This window comes from Oncorhynchus keta, chromosome 26 (assembly GCF_023373465.1).
Source record: "Oncorhynchus keta strain PuntledgeMale-10-30-2019 chromosome 26, Oket_V2, whole genome shotgun sequence".
Lineage (NCBI taxonomy): Eukaryota > Metazoa > Chordata > Actinopteri > Salmoniformes > Salmonidae > Oncorhynchus > Oncorhynchus keta.
Genome location: NC_068446.1, coordinates 20,826,215 through 20,853,088, shown reverse-complemented (window position 1 = coordinate 20,853,088; position 26,874 = coordinate 20,826,215). Strand labels below are relative to the sequence as shown.

General features: G+C 43.1%; 2 protein-coding genes across 3 annotated transcripts; both read left to right on the top strand.

The window, feature by feature from the left end:
- The first annotated feature begins 1,100 nt into the window (after positions 1-1,100).
- tmed5 (transmembrane p24 trafficking protein 5) lies at positions 1,101-15,852 on the top strand. The gene is made up of 4 exons (XM_035737279.2): positions 1,101-1,572; positions 11,151-11,248; positions 11,350-11,533; positions 12,684-15,852. Exons 1-4 carry the CDS (start codon positions 1,396-1,398, stop codon positions 12,900-12,902), a joined length of 678 nt encoding a protein of 225 aa, XP_035593172.1. The 5' UTR covers positions 1,101-1,395; the 3' UTR covers positions 12,903-15,852.
- A 98-nt stretch (positions 15,853-15,950) lies between these two features.
- On the top strand, positions 15,951-26,579 carry mysm1 (Myb-like, SWIRM and MPN domains 1). Of its 2 annotated transcripts, none has more exons than XM_035737277.1 (16): positions 15,951-16,070; positions 21,351-21,426; positions 21,531-21,601; positions 21,699-21,776; positions 21,868-21,952; positions 22,040-22,138; positions 22,268-23,004; positions 23,082-23,212; positions 23,355-23,455; positions 23,688-23,848; positions 23,944-24,049; positions 24,230-24,304; positions 24,415-24,603; positions 24,687-24,819; positions 24,924-25,087; positions 25,594-26,579. In XM_035737277.1, the coding sequence occupies exons 1-16, from the start codon at positions 15,955-15,957 to the stop codon at positions 25,960-25,962; spliced, it is 2,691 nt and encodes an 896-aa protein (XP_035593170.1). In that variant the 5' UTR covers positions 15,951-15,954; the 3' UTR covers positions 25,963-26,579. The 2 variants fall into 2 exon arrangements, with proteins under 2 accessions (XP_035593170.1, XP_035593171.1); XM_035737278.1 differs by lacking the exon at positions 15,951-16,070 and adding an exon at positions 16,865-16,883.
- The last annotated feature ends 295 nt before the right edge of the window (positions 26,580-26,874 follow it).

Sequence of the window (26,874 nt, the reverse complement as noted above, 5' to 3'; positions counted from 1 at the left end):
AGTAACTTCCAAAGACGAAGGGCAACATATATGGGATGGCATAGCCTACACAACAAAATGCCTAGTAGCTAGTTGAGTTGACATTTTTCATGTCATGACATGACCCTACATATTTAATAGTTTCTTTATTTTTAGCAAGCCTGGTGTGCAGTTCACTATTACAATTTTTGCAGTCTTGCAGTCTTCTTCTCTCATCATCATCATCATCGATTGAAAAATACCTACACCCATGTCTATTTGACATTGATATTGTTGTTCAACAAACAAGTGCCTGTATAGTTAAATGTATTTTATCATTCTATAATGTCTTCTCTACGCCCAAAGTTATACAAAATAACATAACTGTTCAATATTCACACATGGGCAGACTTGTACTGTTTTCTATCCGTCCTTGCCATATGGTAATATCTGTATAGCACAAGGAAATATATATATATATTTTAATGTAACCTTTGTTTAACAAGGAAAGTCAGTTAAGAACAAATTCTTATTTACAATGACGGCCTACTCCAGCCAAACCCAGACGACGCTGGGCCAATTGTGCGCCGCCATATCGGACTCCCAATCACGTCCGGATGTGACACGGCCGGTATATCCAATGTTGATTTCAAGGGGATGCGACTGTACTGATGTTGTAAAGATGATTGCGCTTTTGGAGCAGCGTTGGATGCACAGAGTATCCATTATATTGAACAGATACTCGAATGTCTTTAAAAAATGGAAAGCATTAGGGAAGAGGCAATAACAGGTGGGACCATTATTGCCAATGAGCGGGCAGATACACGTGTGAACAGGCACAACTGTTTCCACTAATCAACATTGTCTATATAATACAAATTCGTGAAAACAAGCATTTGCTCTTTTATCTTAATTTAAGGGTAGGCATAAGATTAGCAGTGCAGTTAAAAACTCCTCGCGTGGTGAGAGAAAACAAAAAAAACGTCCCCTGCTGGAGAACATATTTTGTGCCCAGTTATCCCTCTCGCTTCTCCTCTTCATCTCTGGATGCCATGAGTTGTTCTTAAACACGCACACACTACATTACCCAACATGCAACTGAGAAAAGCGCCCTTCTGAGAACTGCCTGTAATGAACTTATTTGTTGTTGTTAAAATGGCCCATAATACACTAGAATGTGTTCCAAATATATTTTAGCACCATTAAATACATTACATTGTATCAGATACAATTACATTCCAACTATTTGAGAGAAATGTATGTCCATTCTTAAGGCAAGGTCCTCACATTGCGATTGCTATCTCGTACGGTGAGCTGTCCAACAGAATAGATGTGAGGAGAAGTTGACGAGCATTAGCTAGCACTCGTCTCTTTACGGAGTCAACATCTATAGTTATTTCCCGCTTGTTCCGTGTGTGGTGAAGGCAGCAGGAGACCATGGACGTGGTCCGGGGGTTATTGTGCCTGTTCTCGGTGCTGGTATCTGAGATGTTCATGGTGGCCGCGTTCTCCCAGAGCATGGACAGCGACTTCACATTTACACTCCCTTCCGGACGAAAGGAGTGCTTCTTCCAGACCATGAAGAAGGACGCATCGCTGGAGATAGAATATCAGGTTCGAGGGGTTATTATTGGTTGAAAGTGTGAACCAAAAATGTGTACATGAGCAGATACATTTGCTAGAACTCGCGAGGGCAGCTTTGTAGACGGTCTACTAATAATATCAAATTGTAATCGTCACATGCTTCGTATACAGGTGAAGACTAGAAGTGAAATGCTTAACGTAAACTCGAACATCGCCTTGGTCCGTACAATTGCCCTTATTTTAGCGCCCCAAAAACGTAATACTTCCAGATCAACTGTAATGTCAATACCATTGTAAAGCACAATTCCTCCCCTTTTCAAAAGAATCAATTACATGACCTAAACGCTGCCCGTTTCTGAAAATTCAAGCAGGCAATGAGCCTGTCTGCTCTTTTTAAAAATGGCGGGTGGGTGGGGAAGCGAAACTAATGCGTGATAGTGAGAAGAAGAGATGTTGTGTGGGAAAATGTCTTTTTTTTCACTCGATCTGTCCAACTTATCACCTTAGCATCTAAAATGTAAATAAAACACTAAAGAGTTTATATAATGTGATTACATACCTATTTGAAGGTTTTTGTCGAATTTGAATCAGCTTTTTAGGGCGGTGCTAAAGTGATCTTAAACAGCGGCTTTGAGAATGATGATCGCATGCAATGATGAAAAAAATGACTAGGTATCCCCCCTTACCCCCGTCACTGTCCATTTCTTGTTTTTAACCTCTAGTGACACCCCATCCCGTGAACGGGACCGTTGTCATCATCTGACATGAATTAGCATAACGCAACGGACAAATCTTCCTAGAAAATATTCCTATTCATGAAAATCACAAGTGAAATATTGGAACACAGCTTAGCCTTTCGTTAATCACCCTGTCATCTCATATTTTCAAAATATGCTTTACAGCCAAAGCTAGACAAGCATTTGTTTACGTTTATCGATAGCCTAGCATAGCATTATGCCTTGCTAGCAAATGAAATCGGTTACCTTTGATGAACTTCGGATGTTTTCACTCACGAGACTCCCAGGTAGATAGCCAAAGTTAATTTTTTCCCAAAATATTATTTTTGTAGGTGAAATAGCTCCATTTGTTCTTCACGTTTGGCTGAGAAATCGACCGGAAATTGAGGTCACGACAACGCCGAAAAATATTCCAAATTAGCTCCATAATTTCGACAGAAACATGGCAAACATTGTTTAGAATCAATCCTTAAGGTGTTTTTCAAATATCTATTCGATAATATATCCACCGGGACAATTGGTTTCTCAGTAGAAGCGATTGGAATAATGGCTACCTCTGTACTTTATGCGAGATTTTCTCCGGGAACATCATGTGACCACTTGCGCAATGTAGCCCCCTACGGGTATTCTTCAACATCAATGCGTAAAACTACGTCACAATGCTGTAGACACCTTTGGGGAATACGTAGAAAGTGTAAGCTGGTTCATAGCACATTCACAGCTCAATGGGGACTCATTGGCACGCAGCGCTTTCAAAATATGGGGCACTTCCGGATTGGATTTTTCTCAGGCTTTTCGCCTGCAACATCAGTTCTGTTATACCCGCAGACAATATCTTTACAGCTTTGGAAACGTTAGTGTTTTCTATCCAAATCTGTCAATTATATGCATATTCTAGCATCTTGTCCTGACAAAATATCCCGTTTAAAACGGGAACGTTTTTTTTTTCCAAAAATGAAAATGCCCCTAGAGTCGCAACAGGTTAAAGGATGATAGAAGTGCTACACCTGGTGGAGAAAGATTGTAACACAGAAATAATTGCTTTATGCGTGCTGTACTTTACGACATGACACGTCAAGATGTAACGGAGGTTCAGTTTAAAAAAAAAAAAAAAATTCTCCAATACTATAGAGCCATTACCATGTCGATCAACGCTTGAATAGAAACCTAGTTCACACCCCTGATTTTGATGTCAACACATTCGCTACAGTCCCATTAGTTTTCTTTGTAGCCTCATTTGAATGTTGCGGTTGTGCACATTTGTACGGAATGGGGTGAGTTTACGTTACTTACGGGTCCTTCCCAACAATGGGCGGGTATAATTTGTGCAACTTTCCAACAGGAATCTGTTCCAAAAGCTTCGTAAATAACCAGGTTGCCAACAAACATTGCATACAAAGTTGTATAGCGGCAGAATAAGGTACCGGGTAGGGATTGGGCTATTTCATTAAGTTTTTCACAAACAAAGTTAATTCTGAAAAATGTCTGTCCTCACTCTGGTAACCTTTGGACAAACATTAAGAATAAGCTACGTGGTGAGTTGATGCCTATTCCCCAGCTAGTTAGGTGAATTGCTACTTTGTATGCATTGTTTGTTGGCAACCAAGTACTTTATGAAGTTTTTGGAACAGATTCCTGTTGGAACGTTCCACAAATTATACACACTCCTTGGTTTTATGTACGGGGTACATATGTACTAGAGGTCGACCAATTAATCGGAATAGCCGATTTCAAGTTTTCATAACAATCGGAAGTCTGTATTTTTGGGCGCCGATTTCCAATTATGATTATTTTTTAATATACTTTTATTTAACTAGGCAAGTCAGTTAAGAACACATTCTTATTTTCAATGACGGCCTAGGAACAGTGGGTTAACTGCGTGGTTCAGGGGCAGAATGACAGATTTTCACCTTGTCAGCTCAGGGGATCCAATCTTGCAACCACGAGGCACTCCACGAGGAGCCTGCCTGTTACGTGAATGCAGTAGAAGCCAAGGTAAATTGCTAGCTAGCATTAAACTTATCTTGTAAAAAAATCAATCATAATCACTAGTTATAACTACTAATCCAGTTTAGCAGGCAATATTAACCAGGTGAAATTGTGTCATTTCTCTCGCGTTCATTGCACGCAGCTGTTTGGGCTGCCTGGCTCATTGCGAACTAATTTGCCAGAATTTTACGTAATTGGGACATAACATTGAAGGTTGTGCAATGTAACAAGAATATTTAGACTTAGGGATGCCACCCGTTAGATAAAATACCGAACGGTTCCGTATTTCACTGAAATAAACGTTTTGTTTTCGAAATGATTAGTTTCTGGATTTGACCATATTAATGACCAAAGGCTCGTATTTCTGTGTGTTATGTTATAATTAAGTCTGATTTGATAGAACATTCAAACATTCATCATTCATTGATCATTCATTCAAACAGCACTTTTGTGCATTTTGCCAGCAGCTCTTTGCAAGCACAGCGCTGTTAATGACTTCAAGCCTATCAGCCTGATGGCTGGTGTAACCAATGTGAAATGGCTGGCTAGTTAGCTGGGTGTGCGCTTATACCATTTCAAATGTCACTCGCTTTTAGTTTTGGAGTAGTTATTCCCCTTGCGCTGCAAGGGCCGCGGCTTTTGTGGAGCGATGGGTAACGATGCTTCTGGTGTGGCTGTTGTCGGTGTGTTCCTGGTTCGAGCCCAGGTAGGGGCGCGGAGAGGGACGGAAGCTATACTGTTACACTGGCAATACTATAGTGCCTACAAGAACATCCAATAGTCAAAAGTATATGAAATACAAATGGTATAGAGAGAAATAGTCCTGTAAATACTATATTAACTACAACCTAAAACCTCTTACCTTGGAATACTGAAGTCTCATGTTAAAAGGAACCACCAACTTTCATATGTTCTCATGTTCTGAGCAAGGAACTTAAACGTTAGCTTTTTTACATGGCACATATTTTACATGGCACACATTTTTACATGGCACATATTGCACATATTACTTTCTCCAACACTTTTTTTGCATTATTTAAACCAAATGGAACATGTTCATTATTTATTTGAAGCTAAATTATTTTTATTGATGTATTATATTAAGTTAAAATAAGTGTTCATTCAGTATTGTTGTAATTGTCATTATTACAAATTGTAAAAAAAAATGTCAGATTAATCGGTATCTGCTTTTTTGGTCCTCCAATAATCATAATCGGTTGACCTCTATGTCCATATAACTAGGAATAAAACTGGCAGATAAACAGTAGCAGCAGCAGAATATGTGCTGAATCAAAAAGTTATTTATCAGTTTCATGGCTTGGGGTAGATGCTGTTTAGGGTCCTGATAGTTCCAGACTTGGTGCATCGGTGCCATGCGTTAGTAGAGAGAACGATCTGACTTGGGTGGCTGGAGTCTTTGACAATTTTTAGGGCCTTTCTCTAGCACCGCCTGGTATAGAGGTCCTAGTTGGCAAGGAGCTAGGTCCCAGTGATGTACCTGGCCATATGCACTACCCTCTGTAGCTCCTTGCGGTCGAATGCCAAGCACTTGCCATACCAAGTGGTATGCACCAAGTTAAGATGTTCTCAATGGTGCACCTGTATATCTTTGTGGCTGTGAGGGCCCATGCCAAATATTTAAAACTTCCTGAGCCACAGTAGCCATTATGGAATTGCACAGCTGATGCAGCCATTCCAAAATGGCTACGGTGGCTACTGCTAGTTAGCATGAGGACAAAAAGGTCAGTTTTCCAGGAAAACTAGCAGTATTTCAAACTTGTTGTATAAGTGTGGCCATAGATACAATTGAGGAAAGTGGCATATCCAATCGCTGCATTGATGTATGTTTTCTGACCCATATCCCGGCTCCAGGTGTCTTAACGTAACCATGATTGCATTCCGACCTCAATGCAACTCAGTGTAAACAACAAGCATAACGGTAGGGTCGCTATCTTCTGGGAATCATTTTACCAGATTTAGCTATAGGCCTAATGCTCTTTTCGAAGAATAATGATATTACATTATTGGTCCCTGTAACTCCTCTTTCGTTGCCTTAATGGTGCTCTGCTGATGTGTTTACAATGTTTTCAAATTAAGTAGTGGCCCTGAATGACATCAAATAAATTCAAATGTTATGTCACATGCGCTGAATATAACAGGTGTATTACTGTGAAATGCTTACTTTACAACCCCTTAATTATTTTCATTGTTGGTTAAGAAAATGTTTACTAAATAAACTAAAGTAAAAAATAAATAAAAATGTAAAAGTATCACAAAATAACAATGAGGCTATATACAGGGGGTACCAGTACAGAGTCAATGTGTGGGGGTACAGGTTAGTTGAGGTAATTTGTTCATATAGGTAGGGGTAAAGTGACTATGCATAGATAATAAATAGGGAGTAGCAGGAGTGTAAAACAAGGGCGGGCAATGCAAATAGTCCGGGTGGCCATTTGATTAATTGTTCAGCAGTCTTAAGTGGTTAACGAGCCTTTTAGACCTAGACTTGGCACTACCACTCAGGCCCACCACTGTTGTCATCAGCAAACGTAATGATGGTGTTTGAGTCGTGCGTGGCCACTCAGTTATGGGTGAACAGGGAGTACAGGAGAGGACTAAGCACGTACCCCTGAGGGGCCCCCGTGTTGATCAGTGTGGCGGATGTGTTGTTACCTACCCTTACCACCTGGGGGCGGCCCGTCAGGAAGTCCAGGATCCAGTTGCAGAGGGAGGTGTTTAGTCCCAGGGTCCTTAGCTGAGTGATGAGCTTTGTGGGCACTGTGGTGTTGAACGCTGAGCTGTAGTTAACGAATAGCATTCTCACATAGGTATTCCTTTTGTCCAGGTGGGAAAGGGTAGTGTGGAATGCAATAGAGATTGCATCATCTGTGGATCTGTTGGAGGTATGCAATTGAAGTGGGTCTAGGGTTTCTGGGATAATGGTGTTTATGTGATCCATGACCAGCCTTTCAAAGCACTTCATGGCTACAGGTGTGAGTCATTTAGGCAGGTTACCTTAGTGTTCTTGGGCTCAGGGGCTATGGTGGTCTGCTTGAAACGTGTTGGTATTACAGACTCGGACAGGAAGAGATTGAAAATGCCAGTGAAGACACTTGCTGGTTGGTCAGCACAAGCTCAGAGTACACATCCTGGTAATCCGTCTGGTCCTGCGGCCTTGTGAATTTTGACCTGTTTAAAGGTCTTACTCACATCGGCTACGGAGAGCGTGATCACACAGTCGTCCGGAACAACTGATGCTCTCATGCATGCTTCAGTGTTGCTTGGCTTGAATCGAGCATAGAAGTAATTTAGCTCATCTAGTAGGCTCGTGTCACTGGGCAGCTCGCGGCTGTGCTTCCCTTCTGTAGTCTGTAATAGCTTGCAAGCCCTGCCACATCTGATGAGCGTCGGAGCCAGTGTAGCATGATTCAATCTTAGTCCTGTATTGACACTTTAGCTTTTTGATGGTTTGTCGGAGGGCGTAGTGGGATTTCTTATAAGCTTCTGGGTTAGAGTCCCGCTCCTTGGAAATGGAAGCTCTACCATTTTGCTCAGTTCGGATGTTGCCTGTAATCCATGGCTTCTGGTTTGGGTATGTACATACAGTCACTGTGGGGATGACGTCATCGATGCACTTAGATGAAGCCAGTAACCGATGTGGTGTACTCCTCATGCCATCAAAAGAATCGTGGAACATTTTCCAGTCTGTGCTAGCAAAACAGTCCTGTAGCTTAGCATCTTTGTCATCTGACCACTTTTGCATTGCATTGACCGAGTCACTGGTTCTTCCTGCTTTTGTTTTTGCTTGTAAGCAGGATTCAGGAGGATATAATTATGGTCAGATTTGCCTAATGGGGGGGGGGCGAGGGAGAGCTTTGTATGCATCCCTGTGTGTGGAGTATAGGTGGTCCAGAGTTATTTTTCCTCTGGTTGCACATTTAACATGCTGTTAGAAATTAGGTAAAACAAATACGTTTCCCTGCATTAAAGTCCCCGGTCCCTAGGAGCGCTGTCTCTGGATGAGCTTTTTCCTGTGTGCTTATGGCGGAATACAGCTCATTGAGTGAGGTTTTAGTCCCAGCATCGGTTTGGGGTAAATAGACAGCTACAAAGAATATAGATAAGCTGTAGACCACACTATCTACCAAGAGAGTTTATCATGAGACACTCTACCTCAGGCGAGCAAAACCTAGAGATTTCCTCACTATTAGATTTCTTGCACCAGCTGTTGTTTACAAATATACCGGAGGAGGTATGTTATGTTATATGTTATTCATATCGTTGTTCAGCCACGACTTGAAACATACGATATTACAGTTTTCAATGTCCCGTTGGTAGGATATGTGATCGTAATTAGTCTATTTTGTTGTCCAATGATTGTACGTTGGCTAATAGGACTGATGTTAAAGGCAGATTACCCACTCGCCGTTGGATCCTTACAAGGCACCCCAACCTACGTCCCTGGTATCTCCATCTTTCTCCTGCGAATGACAGGGATGTGGGCCTTGTCAGTTGTCTGAAGTAAATCCTTTGCATCTGACTCATTAAAGATGATAAAATCTTCTTCCAGTACGAGGATTAGTAAATCACTGTCCGATTACCTAGAAGCTCTTTTCGGTCATAAGAGACGGTGGCATTAACATTATGTACAAAATAAGTTATAAATAACGAGAAAACACACACAATAGCACAATTGATTAGGAGACTGTAAAGCGGCAGCCATCTCCTCCGGCGCCATTGTGACACATGGGTGTTTGTCCATGTGGGAAAGGGCACTGTGGAGTGCGACGTAACATATCTCAACATAGAACTTTGGTAAAGACCTATTTCAAAGAAAATAAGAGGTTATGTTAACATTAATGACATTGAGGGATTGTCATACCATCACTGTAGCCGACATCTAAGTTCCCTATTGTTGTGTCTACCACCACAGACAAGCTATCTCTGTGGCATGCTGGAACCCCACCCCTGCCCTTGGAGTGAAAACAAAATGTTAATAATGTCCTTAGAACTGAGCAGCTCCACAAACTAAGTTCTTCATGGCCTCTGTTGAATGTCTGTGTTTTTGAAATACTAATAACTAGACATTTTGTAATTCAGTTTGGAAACCTTGACATTCTTTGCCCCTAAACAACAGAGCAGACAGAGATGTGGAAATGCTGAAGGGCATTGCCATGGTAAGAGTGATGCTGAGACTGATATGTCACTTAAAAATGTTGATTAAAGTTAAACAAACCACACATTTCTATGCACAATGACTAGTTAAAACCTCTTGAGTGCAGGGGGCAGTATTTTGATGTTTGGATGAAAAATGTACCCAAATTAAACTGCCTATTTCTCAGGCTCAGAATCTAGAATATGCATATAAATGTCCAATTAGGATAGAAAACACCAAAGTTTACAAAACTGTCAAAATATTGTCTATGAGTATAACAGAACTGATAATGCAGGCAAAAACCTGAGGAAAATCAAACCAGGAAGTGGCTTCTATTTTGAAAGCTCCATGTTCCATAGCCTGCCTTCGCTCCATTTAAAGGGATATCAACCAGATTCCTTTTCCTATGGCTTCCCCATGGTGTGAACAGTCTTTAGACATAGTTTCAGGCTTTTATTTTGAAAAATGAGCGAGAAAGATCACATCACGTCATTGTATGGCTGGGTGCCAGCAGCGTTTTGTATGCGCAACAGCTTGGTACGGCCATTTTTTCTCTCTCTCTACTATTGAAAAAGCTACATTCCCGGTTGATATATTATCGATTATATATTGTAAAAACAACCTGAGGGTTGATTTATAAAAAACGTTTGAACTGTTTCTACAAACATTACGGATACTATAATAATAATAATAATAATATATGCCATTTAGCAGACGCTTTTATCCAAAGCGACTTACAGTCATGTGTGCATACATTCTACGTATGGGTGGTCCCGGGAATCGAACCCACTACCCTGGCATTACAAACGCCATGCTCTATTTATCTGCGATGTCGTGACCGCTCGAGCCTGTGGATTTCTGAACATAACGAGCCAACCAAATGGAGGTATTTTGGATATAAAAAATAATCTTTATGGAACAAAATGAACATTTGTGTAACTGGGAGTCTCGTGAGTGCAAACATCCGAAGATCAAAGGTGAGCGATTTAATTTATTGCTTTTCTGACTTTCGTGACCAATCTACTTGGCTGCTAGCTGTTTGTAATATTTTGCTTACATAAATGCTTGGTATGCTTTCACCGAAAAGCTTTATTGAAAACTGACTCGCCAGGTGGATTAACAATAACAATAAGATAAACTGTGTTTTGCTATATTGCACTTGTGATTTCATGAAAATGAAATATTTTTAGTAATTTAATTTGAATTTGGCGCTCTGCAATTCAGCGGTGGACAAAAAATGATCCCGCCAACGGGATGGGTGCATCAAGAAGTTTAACAATTTCCACAGAAAATGCTACAAAAACATATTTACTTTAAGAACATTGCAGATGCAGTTTGGTAACAGAATGACTGTTTGTGCCGTTTGTTCCGTCATTCTGTTACCAAACTTTGCACCTGCACTGTTCCAGTAAATGTGTCTTTGTAAAACGTTAAGTGGAAATTGTTATAACTAGTCCTTGTGCATAGATAGATAAGGTTTAACGCTGGACATTTTGAAAAGTGAAAAATCTGAGTCTCCACATCACTCTGTTACCGTGGAATTTCCCTGAACTAATGATGAAACTGTAGAGAAACCGACACCAGGAAGGAACTGGTTTCTTTACTCATGTCTTGTATGGACTTCACACATTGTGAAGCCATCTGCTTATTCTGAAACCTTTCAGCAGCAGCTCTCTGACATGTCTCTCCTCTCACCCATCTTACTTGTCTCATCTGTGTGTCCTCAGGTGTTGGACGGAGCAGGTCTGGACGTTGACTTCAGCCTGTCCTCTCCTACTGGACACGTTCTGTACAGCGACCACCGCAAGTCAGACGGAGTACACACGTAAGAGACACGAACACCACCACGCAAGTGTGTAATACACACTCACATGGAGGACACACACGCTCTCTCTCTTACACTCTCCCGGTGTGTGTTTCCTTTAGTGTAGAGACGGAGGACGGAGACTACATGTTTTGTTTTGACAACTCGTTCTCGGCAGTATCGGAAAAGATAATTTTCTTCGAGCTGATCATGGACAACATGGAACAGGAAGGGTTGGAGCCAGAGGACTGGAAGGAGTACATCCATGGGACTGACATGCTGGACATGAAGCTGGAGGACATCATGGTGAGGGGCCGCACTTATACTACACCAAGGCACCGATGGGCTATATACCCTATGGGCCTTGATCAACAGTAGGTCACTATATAGTGGATCGGGCGCCATTTCGGACACTCCCCTAGAAGACCTGGTTAGTAAGCATGCATTGCTTTGATATGCAACAGGACACGTGTCAGACATCTGTAGCACGTCATGCGAGGGGGTGTGATTTCTCACACAACATTTCACAGAATTCACGCGTCTTTAGTTTTTTGAATGTGATACTGGATCATCAAAAAAGAATCCCTGTGTAAATTAGATTAGTAATGGTAGAGTGGTGTATTGTTGGGCCGGGACGTTGGTAATCGTGGCAAGGAAACAAAGCACCAAGCAGATTTAATTTATTTTGAAAAACAGCCCTAATGTTGGAAACAAACATGTTGTCATCCAGAGTCACATTTATTCATTTTCCAAGCTATAGCACACTATTTTACATACAGCAGGTTTTTAAAGGACCAAAGAGTTTAGTCTTCTTCGGGTTTTCATTTTTGCTGATACTGGTATTGTCCCGGTCCTAGTGTATTTTGTGTGACAAGGCAGGCAGAAGCCGTCTCGTCTGAGGCCTGCCGTCTCACATTGGTGTTTTGTCTGTCCTTTCTGAAGTAGAGATTGCTGGCATTACAACATGTCAGCGCACAGAGCACACAACCACACAGGTGGTGTCACTTTGACACAGCACACACACTGCCAATACAACGGCACAAGGTCAGAGAGACCGAGCACCACAGGCATCAATGTCACAACAATAACCACACAATCACCTGAAAGCAGAATGGATTTATCTTTATACCAGACCCCACCCCGTGTATCAGGACACAGGCGTCAGTTGGTCAGGGACAGGAAGTGTAAAGTACAGCTGTGGAGGAAGTCGTGTTTGTCCTTTGAGGACTCGCCAACATGGAGGGTTTGTTAACATGCACCCACCCCTTCCCCCATCCTGTTACATTGTCTCCAGGGACCTCCCCAGTAGGGAATATTACTGTCAGTCAGCATACATAATCTCTATGCCCCTGAAGTCTGGCCTACTCTGTATTTTTGGATTCTAGTTCCAAGATGCTTGTATGACTATCAGAATAACCCAAACCATTACCAACCTCTTTTTCCCTCTGCTCTCCAGGACACCATCAACAGTGTTAAAGCCCGGCTGGGGAAGAGCCTTCAGATACAGACGCTGCTCAAAGCCTTCGAGGCCCGCGACCGCAACATACAAGAGTCCAACTACAACCGGGTCAACATGTGGTCCATGACCAACATGCTGGTGATGGTGCTGGTGACAGGGGTGCAGGTCTACCTCATCCGCTCGCTGTTCGACGACAAGAGACACACACGCACGTAACAACCCGCCCACTGGGAGGGGTCGGGGAGGGACCGGCAGCTCTGTCTTGATCAGCCAGCCAATAGGGAGTGGGGACTGGTGGTGAAGATGCAACTGTAACTCATTGGTTTTTATGTACAACATGCACTCACATTCATCACACATCCTTAGACACAAATGACCTACCCATCCAGTCTCTTCATCTGCTCTGTCTAGCTGCCGGGGGACATTATTCGTATCTGCTCTGTCTAGCTGCCGGGGGACATTATTCGTATCTGCTCTGTCTAGCTGCCGGGGGACATTATTCGTATCTGCTCTGTCTAGCTGCCGGGGGACACTATTCGTATCTGCTCTGTCTAGCTGCCGAGGGACAGTATTCGTATCTGCTCTGTCTAGCTGCCGAGGGACAGTATTCGTATCTGCTCTGTCTAGCTGCCGGGGGACATTATTCGTATCTGCTCTGTCTAGCTGCCGGGGGACATTATTCGTATCTGCTCTGTCTAGCTGCCGGGGGACATTATTCGTATCTGCTCTGTCTAGCTGCCGGGGGACACTATTCGTATCTGCTCTGTCTAGCTGCCGAGGGACAGTATTCGTATCTGCTCTGTCTAGCTGCCGAGGGACAGTATTCGTATCTGCTCTGTCTAGCTGCCGAGGGACAGTATTCGTATCTGCTCTGTCTAGCTGCCGGGGGACACTATTCGTATCTGCTCTGTCTAGCTGCCGAGGGACAGTATTCGTATCTGCTCTGTCTAGCTGCCGAGGGACAGTATTCGTATCTGCTCTGTCTAGCTGCCGAGGGACAGTATTCGTATCTGCTCTGTCTAGCTGCCGAGGGACAGTATTCGTATCTGCTCTGTCTAGCTGCCGAGGGACAGTATACGTATCTGCTCTGTCTAGCTGCCGAGGGACAGTATTCGTATCTGCTCTGTCTAGCTGCCGAGGGACAGTATTCGTATCTGCTCTGTCTAGCTGCTGAGGGACAGTATTCGTATCTGCTCTTGTCTATCTAAAAATCAGTGGAGGGTGAGACACCAGCCAGACCTTCAGAGTCATTGGCTTTTAAAAGCGAGCATAACGAACAAGTGTTACCCATTGATATGGTAATGTTACCTCTCAACTTTGTCTTCCAGACACTGAGGTGAGACTGCCCTGTCTGTCACATCTTTCAATGTCTCCCAGTATATGATCTGTAAGTCATGTTGCCAAGCCTTTTACTGGAGTAGGTTGTTGATATACCTGTAGAGATTTTGATTTAGTAGTCTGTGCCATACTACCAAAACGTTTGCCTTCCAAACCGTGGCTCGAGTGGACAGCATGTGCACGCACACACACACTTTCACTCTTTCAGATACTCACACAATCTCTTACCCACACACGAACACATTTCTTCATAGAAACATCTGTTGCCTGCCAGTGCCAGCCCTCCTTTCTGTGGCTGGCCTTTTGACTGCTTGGTGAGTAGAGTAGGGGAAAGGGAATAGTTTATTCCGTAACCCTCTAAATCACTGCTGTACTCTTCCACTCCCTCCTCCTCCTGACTTCCACCTATAACTCATGTCCTGATGGTCTAATGTCAGACTTGGTGCCGACAGGAGAGTCTGGTTTCAGTCCTACAGACTGATGAGATGTGGAGTCCGCTCTGCCCCTCTCTTTTTCTCTAGTGACCACATTCTATTTCTAACAACCACACCCTGCACCTCATTGGGGCATGGAAGGTTTCTTGGAGAAGGGTTGCTTGGGACTGAATGAGGTGGGGAGTGGTTGGGAGATCCACTAATTGACTTATTTGGCTTTATTTTGTAGGTTGTCCAATAGTGTACATGACAGAGCTACAAATGTACACACGTGTGGTTGATACACTGATATGTGCCAAGATTTTGGAGCAGCCAAACAAGTTGTCTGAATGCTCTCTAAAATGCTCCCTATATTACAGAAATGTTCCTATAAATACTCACTGTGCTGCTGTGTTGAGTAACACCACACCTCCATCTTGTGGCTGGACAGTGAACTGCTCACAATCTCACCTATAGGACTGGCTTTAAAAAAAATATCTATATATATTTTTTTTAATTGAACCTTTATTTTTCTAGGCATGTCAGTTAAGAACATTATTATTTCCAATGACTGCCTACTCCGGCCAAATCCAGACAATGCTGGGCCAATTGTGTACCACCCTATGGGACTCCCAATCATGTCCGGATGTGATACAGCCTGGATTCAAACCAGGTACTATAGTGAAGTCTCTTACACTGAGATGCAGTGCCTTAGACCGCTGCACCACTCGGGAGCCCAGCTTTCAACCTATCCCTGCTTTGAAATATGAAATATTACAGTGATGCAGTATCCACTCTTTGACATTGAAAGAATAACAACATAAAATTGTGATGTTTGAGGGGTCTTGCAATGTGCTATTATGAGCTCCCTCTCATTTACAGCTACTCAAACCATTGGGCGAGTTAGTTTTGCATAGCATGGTGCCCCGGAGGGGCAGAGTTTACGCATTTTAGACCATTTCATTAGTCCACCTACACCGAGTCATGCCAAATTAACTCGCCCATTGTAATGGTTGTATTGCCACTGCCTCTCTCTGCCCACCATGGTCTGTCATTAGTATTTTAGCTGATGCTCAAACAAGCATCACATTGGGTGATTTTAATAAGTGAAATTAAGTGTTTAAAATCCACAGAATTTCACTGTTCTGCTCCAACCTTTTGTTCCTTTCTGAACAAGACAATATTATATTTTGAAGAACAGACTGAACTCTTACCTTACAGACAAGCTGTTTAGGATGGTGTTATTTTACTAATCTGATGGAACAAGGAGGAGAACATATTCTGGGATATTTATCAGAATGTTCTGTAGATGTAAATGAAACAATCCTACTTCTACTTTTCTGAACATGTCACGTTGTTTCCTTTGACTTCAAATGGTTGGTAGGTTGGTGAGAAATAAACTTTATACAGATCCAGCACTTGTTATACAATCTTTCATTTATCAGTAGTAATGACGAAAGCAAAACGTTGTTTAAAAGTGACCATCGCTCACCACTTAGTGTCGCTGTCGAGGAATCATGTCGGTATTGTGTGAGTACGCTCTTGCCCCCTTGTTTGAAATTTGGCTCGCCAACATGGCGGACGAGCTGGATGTCGTTGATATCGAAGGAGACGAATGTGATCCTGATTTAGGGTAAGAGCGTTTCTGTGTTTGATGGGCTAAAATGAATTAATATACAGTTTAGATATTTGGACGATTCAAAGAATCAGCTATTAAATAACCAATTGGAAACTCAATAGGCGTGGCTAGCACGGTAGACTTAGCTAGCTAACGTTAGCTATAGCTGGTTTCGACAACAGGGTTGTTAAGACTTATTCGAGCTATACTGAACAAAAATAAACGCTATGTACGTCCCATGTATTTTGAGATCAAATAAAAGATGTTCCATACGCACAACCCATACTTACACCATTGGTTCACAGCAACAACAACAATTCAAATACAATTGTCTGCTTGTTTTAGTCAATTGCATACCTACAGTTTAAGAAACATGTCTAAAGATTACTTTTCAACATTGCCTGCTCCTGAGTTCCCACTTCTTACAAAAAATACGTAATATCAAAGATTTTTTAAAACTACCCCAAGATTGACCAGAGCCTGTCGTTTCCAATTTGAAACAAATTAATCAGTTGAAGTGAGCCAAGCACGAGATGGTGAGATCCTATTGGCGCGTTCTAGCATTTATTTGCATATTTCCATTAGGAACCCCTACTCTGATGTACCTCGTTCCCCTTTTCATGACTGTGTTAGTAGCCCTGGGAGTGCTAGTTAGATATTAACCTGAAACATTAAGCTAGTCAAGACCAACAACACAAACAGACTGTACAGCTACAAGTAGTAGTGGAGTTATACTAAACAAATTAAAGGGGAACTGCACCTGCTGATTTGGCCTCATTTTTGGGCTTGCTCCTCAAGAAATGCTGGCGGCCATGACAGAATCCAAATGTGAGTTGGCTTGGGGGTGTGTCCTTGCCACCACAAAGACACACCCATCTTTCAGAACCTTGCCCTTTCTAGTCAATCGCAACAAACTAACCTGCAGGTTGACTTCAATAGCTACAGGCAGTTAGATGAGGAACACTCAACTCCTGGTCGCAGGATTTGCTAGTAACAAAATTGTTACCATCAGTCGATTCTTGTAAAAAATGGTCAATTCCGAAAACGCTTTGTCCTGTACAACTGCGGCCCTTCCGCAGGTTGCTGAAATTAATTATTTTAATAAAAACTTATCCAATACAACCACCAGTTGTGTTGCTCAACTCGGCGTGAATGTGCATGTGCCAATTGAATCATTTGTTCCTCATTTGTGTTGCTCGTACTACTTACTACATGAACTGAGATTCAGTTGGCACATGAAGTGAACTGGAATCGTGAGCACAACGATCAGGCTGGTTCCAGCAGGCTAGGTATGCCCTGGACATTATATGCGTCTAAGAAGTACAAAATAAGCAACAAATAATGTCAGTTTACATAAATTTCATTTACAATTGGTTTATCAAATGTATCAAAGTAATGAAGTGTGTTACCTTCTGTATTTGTACAAATGATGAGCCTGTGGAAGCTGTTGTCGCTGACAGGTGAACGTTGCTGGCCAGATACTTGCCAACATGTGGCTGACTGTTCTATTCATTCAACGATTGTCATCATCCCGAAATGATAAACATAGCTCGAGAAATAATGTAATCTGGTTTGGAAGATAATTCTATGCCTCACAGATGTAGACTGACTGGCGCCAGATTGGATTAGATTCAGGCCGGTGGCGCCGTTACACGATGCAACCAACTGTGACATGTTTTGCTATGGCCCTGGGTTGGTTTGAGTTTGTTACTGCTCGTTAGTGCACTGTTGTAGTCAGACATGAATGAACTACTACCACCATAGCTACATCAAACATGTGTGCTCTAGATATGGGTTGCACCTCCAGAGGATATTCTGATTGTTTAGTCTAAATTGCACTAATTTAGTAGCATGGAAATATAACATTGATAAAGTAGGCAAATAATTACTTGGAAACAACTTTACCATATTATGATGATGTCAAATTTACTTTAGTGAGATGGCAATGTTGCCATTAACTTCACTGTTACTAGCGAAATTCATAACATTGTCCCTGCCATCTTTGTTAGCTGGCTAAAGTTATACTGCATATAAAGTCAATTTAGCGACATCACAATCATGACAAAAGGTTTCCCCAACTAACTATTTGCCTTTTGAAATGTTTCCTAGCCAAATCAGATTTGTATTGAGGTAGGCTTACATTAGCTGGCTAGTTAGGGATAAGTATTATCAAGGTATACATAACCAGCAGTCTATGACCTAGCTACCGGTATAGTCCCCACCACTGGGGACCAACAAACTCCAACCACCTATTCCGCATGATAAGGGTCCTTCGGCAGGGCATGCAAACCATAGTTGGTCAATCCGTATAGGGCTTTTCAGTCTAACACGGTCATGAACCTTTAAACGCATTGAAGGCCATGAAACAATGGAGCGCCATTCAATGACTGGGTTTGTTCATCTGGGCCAGATTACCACGGCGGGAGGAGTTTAAACCGGGTAAAAGGGAGTGCAAGCGTTTTCGAACTGGGCTGCCTCCCGGGTGTGAGCCAGGTGCCCTCTGGCCAACGGCTAAGTCGGCTCAAAAAGTAATTGCTTTTCATAAAAACACTTTGTCTGTCTTCCCAATGAAAGCTGGTTTGAAAATTCTAACATTTTATTTTATGGAAAAGACGATTCACCTAGCTGCCTTATTGACAACATGACCAAGTGGTGTAGATTACTGTTTTAATTTGACAAGAGCGCTCCCCCAGTAACTGTGTTCGAATACCCATACTAACATACTGTATACTACATACTTAATGAGCATATACTAAATACTATTAGTTCATTTTAGTATACTGTTAACAAACGGTAACCCTTCAGTTGAGAGTACTAGTGCTTCGTCTGTCTACCGGAAGTTGATGCTGTTGCTATGCAACTGCTTGCTAGCTTGTTAGCGTAACAAATTACTAGCTAGACATTTTATGACTTCGGGTGTGTTCTTAAATTCAATTTAGAGTGCCAGAGTGCGTTTGAAAATTCAGAGCATTTCGCTCTCGGAGCGCACACTGGGTTAAATTTGTATCCACTCGCGTTGGACTTCGGCTGCATATTTTCCACCATTTTCTTCAAATCTGAAAACGTGATGCCACGCCCATTTTCTGAAGAATTGGATTATGGGCCCTATAAAAGCACGGAAATAGTGTCCATTGCTTGTATTTTAAAAGAATTAGATATTTTTATTTTATTAACAACAAACCAATAAATAAAGCACATGAGGGAACACAAGCATACATAGATGACAAACAATGGACAATCGAGCTAGGGGGTACAATATCACATTACAATTACACAAGGACTTTAAGGGACATGCATATACTCACAATTCTAACAGCTTTTTTGTTAGTAGAGCATTTAACCGTCTTAAAATACAGTTAAATTTATTTTTGTAGGGTACGAAAAATGTGGTTTTCTGTTTGTAAATGTACATTTGTGTATATGAAATTTGGCCAAAAGAATAATGAAATTAATTACATAAAAATGTTTCAGCTTATTTCTATTGTATGTAAAGAATCCAAACAGTACATCTCTCCACAATAGTGTAAAATCTTCATAAATGTGTTCAATTATAAACCTACTGATGTTTTGCCACAGTTTTCTTACATGCATACAATGCCAAACAAGATGCAACACTGTTTCTGGGTGGTCATTACAAAAGGAGCAATTTGAGTTGATGTTTTCCTTAAACTTCTTCATATAGTGGTTGGCAGGATAATATTTCTGAATAATTTTAAAGGAAACTTCCTTAATTTTGTTAACAAGTAGGTATGTGTGTGGCAACATCCAAACTTTTTTCCAACAGATATTATCAATAAATCCATTCCAATAAGGCATGACATAAGATATACAACATCCTGCTGAAACAAGGATCGTGTCGCTCTGTTGTTGAATGGATCAAAAGAGAAACAAATCTTTCCTACTGATGAGTCAACAGGGTCAATAGAAGGTAGACTCTGAGGGTCCATTGCTTGTATACTTCGTCTTTTTTCGAATGTAGTACGATATCCGGGAACTTTTGGCATACTAACTATATCCACACTATGACCAATAGACATACTGTATGCTCAATTTAAGTCAGAAATAGTATGGTTAGTGTGTGTATTTGAACACAGCTAGAGTTAGGTAACACATTGGTTCCTTTGTAGTTGACGACAATCCGCGGTGTCCCACGTGGCCCATGTGCAATCAAGCAACTCTACCAACTCCATCCCAGGGACGAGGTTTGGCGGGGGTCTCGCCATATTATACGAACCTCCGGCAGAGGATCATCTGCATACAGTCTACCCGCAGCCGTCATTTCCTCTCTGCCTTTGACTGGGTCTTGCTGCTTGTGGTTGAGGCCTCTTCCTGTCCTTCTGCATTTTCTTGTTCTTGTCTCCGTGTTACCAGAGTTCTGTCTGGGGACTGGAGGAGTCATCAGGTCATATTGACTAGGCTCATTCACAACATGTGCCATTGCCCGGTTCAACCCGGGCCAGCGTAATAGAACTCCCTTAATGAAGGGAAGCGGAGGGGAGATTTGCACGTGGATCTTGGCACATGGGGGCACGATGAATTCAAAACCAACCTTCATTTACTCGTTGTGACGCACTGAGGTTCCAAACTCTGTTTTAGACGAGACTGACTGACAAATTATCTTACTGAACTTTTTTTTGTACATTTTGACACTATAATAAATGTTTGACTCCTTTCGATGCCACATAGACCATTTTCAAAGGGATTAAAAAAATAAAACAATTTAGAGGCAGTTGTTATTTATATGTCTTACATGTGAGGAAATGTGTACCCTACTTGGGTCCCCACAATTTCCCACTCTAACCACAGGGCTCATCTCGCAGTCTCAATTTCCCTACGTGGGAGAATTGTGAACCATAGATCGGGATTTTTTTTGACCTTGTTAACGTTACATGTACATTGAACAACACATAGACTTTTGTCATGTTTTGTTATTTCAGTACAACAGCAAAATATTTACGAGGAAGTTGTCTCTTACAATGGGGGTCAATGGGAAAGAATGTTTGTTTCGTGGTCGAGGGGAGTTCCTGCATATGACGTGATTATCGACTCGCAGTCCACGCGAAACCCAACGTTCATGACCCAACGTCCACTCCACTGTCTTTGCTGCAGCAGATGAGGATTTTTCTCCAGATTAATCAGGAATTCCTGCTTTTCTGACTTTTATCCTCCGTTCATATATAATAGAGACGAACCTATCCCCTAGCTAACATTTAGCTGTTCCTGCTTTTCTATGTTCTCCTTGTTATGACATTTGTCATAGTCATACATAGCTAATAACTATAATTCCTATTTCAGGGACTTCGGTGACAGAGCAGCGCTACTCCAGAACCAGTACATGCAGTCAGCATGGAAGACCAATACTGGTGTCCTAGTAAGAAGTGTTGCTACCAAAGAAATATGATGCAATGGAATTTAAGTGGGTACTCTGTGTATTGGTCTGTGTGTGTGTGTGTTGACTCTTTCTCTCCCCAATAGCCGTGGGAGCTGGACCGCTCCATCAGTGCAGAGAACAGAGAAGTGATCGAGAACATGTTGATGGAGGAGCAGTATCCTTCTCATGGACCGTAGACACACCCCGGGTCAGATTGGAATGTTTGTCTGTCTTGATACATGATGTGTTCTACTCCTTAAGCACTTCTCTAGGTATTATCTGACAGGTAAAGAGATGCCTGAGAGTGTGTGGGCCAACGCTCCACCTAACCCGAAACCCAAATTGAAGAGGTTAGTCAGGTTTCCTGGTGTGTGAACTCTTCCGGGCGTATTGTGTTCTTTCCCCTCTGACGTGATACTGTGACTGCCGTGTTGTCCCCAGGTCTCCAGCCAAGTCCTCAGCTTCAGGCTCCTCGACAGCCACTCGCTGGTCTCAGCAGGAGAAGGTGCTGTTTGAGACAGGACTGGTATGACCCTCTCCTTTCCTCTCCTTTCCTCTCCTGTCTCATTGATCTTAAATGACTCCCTACTTTCTATATGCCCTGAACCCGCAGGCTCAGTTTGGCCGTAGATGGACTAAGATCTCCAAGCTGGTAGGCAGCCGGACCGTTTTCCAGGTTAAGAGCTACGCCAGACAGTACTTCAAACACAAGGTAACACTGTCCTCTAGTCTACACCTCTCCCAGCTCAGCCAACCAGGATATATTAGAGATATCCTCCAGTCTCTGTCCTCTCTCATCATCCTCTCACCATTTCAGTCTCTCCCTCCTCTCTGCCTGCAGGCTAAATCAGAGGGCAATACTACTGCTGTGGCGCCTCCTACAGCTCCGGTGGTGTTAGGCCATGTCCCAGAGACAAGCTCAGCATTCTCCTCCTCTGGCCTGTCTGTCCCCAGCCATCTGTCAGCTCTGACCAACGTTGTCCGGATAGAGAGACTGGGTGACGAAGAGGAGGAAGAGGTGGACATCACTGATGACCTCAGCGATGAGGGAGGGAGTGGAGGAGGGGTTGGAGTGATAGGAGAAAACAGAAGGATTGAGGGGAAGGGAGAGGAACTTCGGGCAGGAGTTCATACTGAGACATGTGAGCCTGGAGCCCCAGAGGAGCTGGACAACCAGGGAGAGACCCACCAGGACCTATCCAACCAGACACTCCCCAGCCTGGGAGAGACTGATCAGGAGCAGCCTAACTGTAGCCCTCCATCCTCCCTCACAACCCCCTCCCCCTGCCTAGCAGTGCAGGCCCCCAGTGGACAGTGTGAGGGGGGCACTGCTGAGCCCCAGAGGGACCCAGTAGAGTCTGGAGAGGATACAGGGGGGTCTAGGTGGACAGAGGCAGGGGAGGGTGAGGAGTCTGAAGAGGAAGAGGAGGAGCTTAAATACCCCGAGCAGGAAGTGGAGCTGGACCCGGCAACCATCACAGAGGAGGAGAAACAAGCTATCCCAGAATTCTTTGAGGGACGACCATCCAAAACCCCAGGAAGATATCTGAGGATCAGGAACTACATCCTGGATCAATGGTACACACACACACACACACCAATCAGAGACATCAAGGTTTAATTTTCAACATGCTTTTTGTGTGTGTTTGTCTCAGGTTGAAGAGCAAGCCCAAGTACTTGAACAAGACGTCCGTGCGTCCTGGCCTGAAGAACTGTGGAGATGTCAACTGTATTGGCAGAATACACACCTACCTGGAGTTGATAGGAGCCATCAACTTCAACTGTGGTAACTAGGACTCACTTTCTGGTGTGTCATTCATTGTCTCTTTCTTTTTCTCAGTCTCTCTCTCTGTTCCTCTTACTTATGCACATTTTTCTGCTTACATTTTTTTTGTCTGACCTGTGTTCTGTCTCCACCCTCCATCCAGACCAGGCGGTGTATAACCGTCCCAGGATGGTGGATCGGTCCAAACCCAGAGACAGCAGAGACACTCTGGAATACCAACTGGCACAGAGACTACAGAGCATGGTGAGACAACCCATGACCTCTAACCTCTGACCCCCTACTGTCCATCAGATCACTCTAGCTGGGCCAAACGGCAACACTTAGCTATGTTAGGTATTTGTCAGGCTTAGGTTTATACACTACTGTTGTATTTATATTACAGTTCTATGTCAGGTTCATGATGGCTCTTCATCAGGTGTATGTGAGATGTGTATGACAAGCTGTTAATGGGTTGTTGATTGGTTGTGTGTCGTAGCGAACCAGGAAGCGTCGTGTGAGGGACGTGTGGGGGAACTGGCGTGACGCTAAAGACCTGGAGGGACAGACATACGAGCACCTGAGTGCAGAGGAGCTAGCCCTGAGGAGAGAGGAGATGAGACGGCAATCTAAACCCTGTAAAGTCTCCAGGCACAGAAGGTGAGTGAGGGTGATGTATACTACGAAATACTGTGGTTCCTTATAAATGTGTACTGTAGATGCCGTGTTAAGTCTCTCTCTCTCTCCATCATCAGGTTGTTGGATCCGTTCCAGTTGATTCCGTGCTGTGTGTTTGGAGAGGACAGACCAGAGCCCTTCCAGGTGATAGTGTGTGCTGAGGCTCTCCTCATCATGGACATGGTAAGTACATGCATCTACACATATATTTAATAAAGTACTCTCTTCATAAAGAACTGTGTAATAGAGTACTATCTTATCTAATATAGCAACTGTGTTTACACATGGACACACAGAGCGAGATATCAGTGTGGGTTCTTTACCAAGGCTTAGGTCTTTTTTTTTGTTTGTATTTTTACCCAGCATGCTCATGTGTCGATGGGAGAGGTTATCGGCCTACTGGGAGGAGCTTACAGCGAGGAGGACAAAGTCCTGAAGGTGATGCCACCACTGTGGTGGTGATGATGATGATGATGATAAAGGAAATACTGATAACACTAGTATATCCCGCGTGTGTCTCTCTGTATCCGTGTGTGTCTTTGTCCTAGATCTTTGCAGCAGAGCCTTGTAACAGTGTGAGTACAGGTCTGCAGTGTGAGATGGACCCGTTGTCTCAGACTCAGGCCTGTGAGATGCTGTCTAGCCTGGGCTCGGCTGTAGTGGGATGGTACCACTCTCACCCCACCTTCCACCCTAACCCTTCTCTACGGGATATACACACACAGGACCAGTTCCAGGTACATATAGCTGTGAGTGCGCATGTGACTGTGTGTGTGTGTGCACGTGTGTTTTGACTCTGCCACTCCTCTCTCTCGCTCAGAGTTATTTCTCTCGAGGCGGAGCCCCCTTTATTGGGATGATCGTGAGTCCGTTTGACCCTGCTAACCCCTCCCCACGTTCCCAGACCACCTGCCTGATGGTCAGAGAGGACCAAGGACCTACAGGACCACAGAGTACGACACACACACCTCTTAACATTACCCCTTTTACAACCCATTGTCAACCTGGCATATTCATCCTCTCTCTCTCTTTCTTTCTTTCTTTCTTTCTTTCTCAGAGCTGCCCTACAGGTTTGACTACCAGTGTTCCCAGCAGCAGCCTGACTGGGGCCAGCTGATGAGGAGGGCAGAGTGGATCATCTGCAAATATAAGCATGCCCACGGCAGTGTCCAGATGGACAGGCTGTTCCGCAGGGACTCTCATCTGACCTGTCTAGAGAAGGTAGATCACACTGCCTCCCTGGCTCATATCGCTGTCTCACCTATAGAGATAGGGGACTCTAGTGCGCAAAAGCCAGTTTTAGCATAGGTAGTGCCATTGAGGACTTTCACCATTTTAGAAGTAGTTAACTGAGTGGGACTTTAAATGGGTTAAGGAAGGATCACATAATTCTATCTGGTTCATCGGGAGGGATCAGCCCATTAATTATACTCGTGAACAAACATTCCATAAATGCAGGTGGCATTAAATTGCCAACCTGGTCTTTATACCGGTTGTCTTCAAACCGCACACTAGGTGGCAGTATGCACCCTTTCAGTTTGTTTACTAACTCAGTCGCCATAGTGGGAAAAATACAAAGAGTCCTATCATTCTCTATTGTCTAACCCCTCCTTTCTGCTGTCTGTCTTTTCTCATCTTGCTCTCACCACACCTGCCTCACTTCTATCTCTCAACCCCTGTCTCACCTACTCTCTCCTTCCTGACTCACCCTCTGTATCTCTCTTTAGATGATGGCATCTTTAGGGAGATATCTGGAGCCTCTGCCAGAGGAGGGAAGTCCCTTCCTTTCCCAGATCCATGCTCTCTTCCAGTCTCACTTTGTTTCCCAGCAACCCAGAGACCAGGATGAGAGCGGAACCTCTGGCTCCCCAGAGCCAATCAACGCCCATGCCTTCCCCTTCGCTCAGCCAATCAACGTCAGCTTAACAGGAGACACAGGAACACAGGAAAACTGGGAGAATGAATCTGTCTCTCCAACTGATAATTTAGAAACGCCTAATATCAAAACTATTAACGCACACCAAGCTAAAGAAGAGATCTCACATCCAATACGGTTTGGTTCTGTGTTGTTGACTGGTCATGATTATCTATTCTGAATCTAATAGGTTTCTTTATGCATCCAGTTCTTAGTGTTTTATGTTTATTAGTAGGCGTACTTGATTTAGCTCGACTGCAGCTCTCGAGAACACAAAGGGGCTTACATCCAGTCCCCATCTTGGGTTCTCAGCTGATGGTATGGAGTACAGCTGGCTCCATGTGAACTACATTCCCGACTATCTGTTTTAACATTTAGAAATGTTAATATTCCTTGCAATACGGTTTTGGAAGCATTTGGAACTCAACTTTCAGTAACAGCGAGACAGAATCCATAAAATATGAAAGATACGATTACAGAACGCAGTTTAGCAACGTTTCACTGACTGAAGCACAGCCTCCAAGTTCTGTCTCGTTCATATGAAAGTTAAGTTCTAAATATTTGCTCAACATTATTCCGTGCGAGGCGTATTTGCGTTTAGGCAGCATTTAGACAGCGTTGGGGAATTTGCCTCACAAGGCTGAACGGGACATCCAATGGCTCAATGTAATAAAATGGAATTGGAGTCATGAATAATGGTAATCTGGGGGCGGCAGGGTAGCCTAGTGGTTAGTGTTGGACTAGTAACCGAAGGTTGCAAGTTCAAATCCCCGAGCTGACAAGGTACAAATCTGTCGTTCTGCCCTTGAACAGGCAGTTAACCCACTGTTCCTAGGCCATCATTGTAAATAAGAATGTGTTCTTAACTGACTTGCCTAGTTAAATAAAGGTAAAAAATATATATTAAAAAATAAATCTCAACTGCTGCACTGTGTTTTTTTTTTTTTCAAAAGGGAAAACTGCCAGCCTGTGGTTGCACAGGGCTTAGCTAAATCAAGTGTGCCTACTGTTTTATATGGCTTTATGCTGTATTGAATTAACAAAACCGTTGCTCGAACAAGTGATGTAGCAATATCACATTTTTAAATGTTAT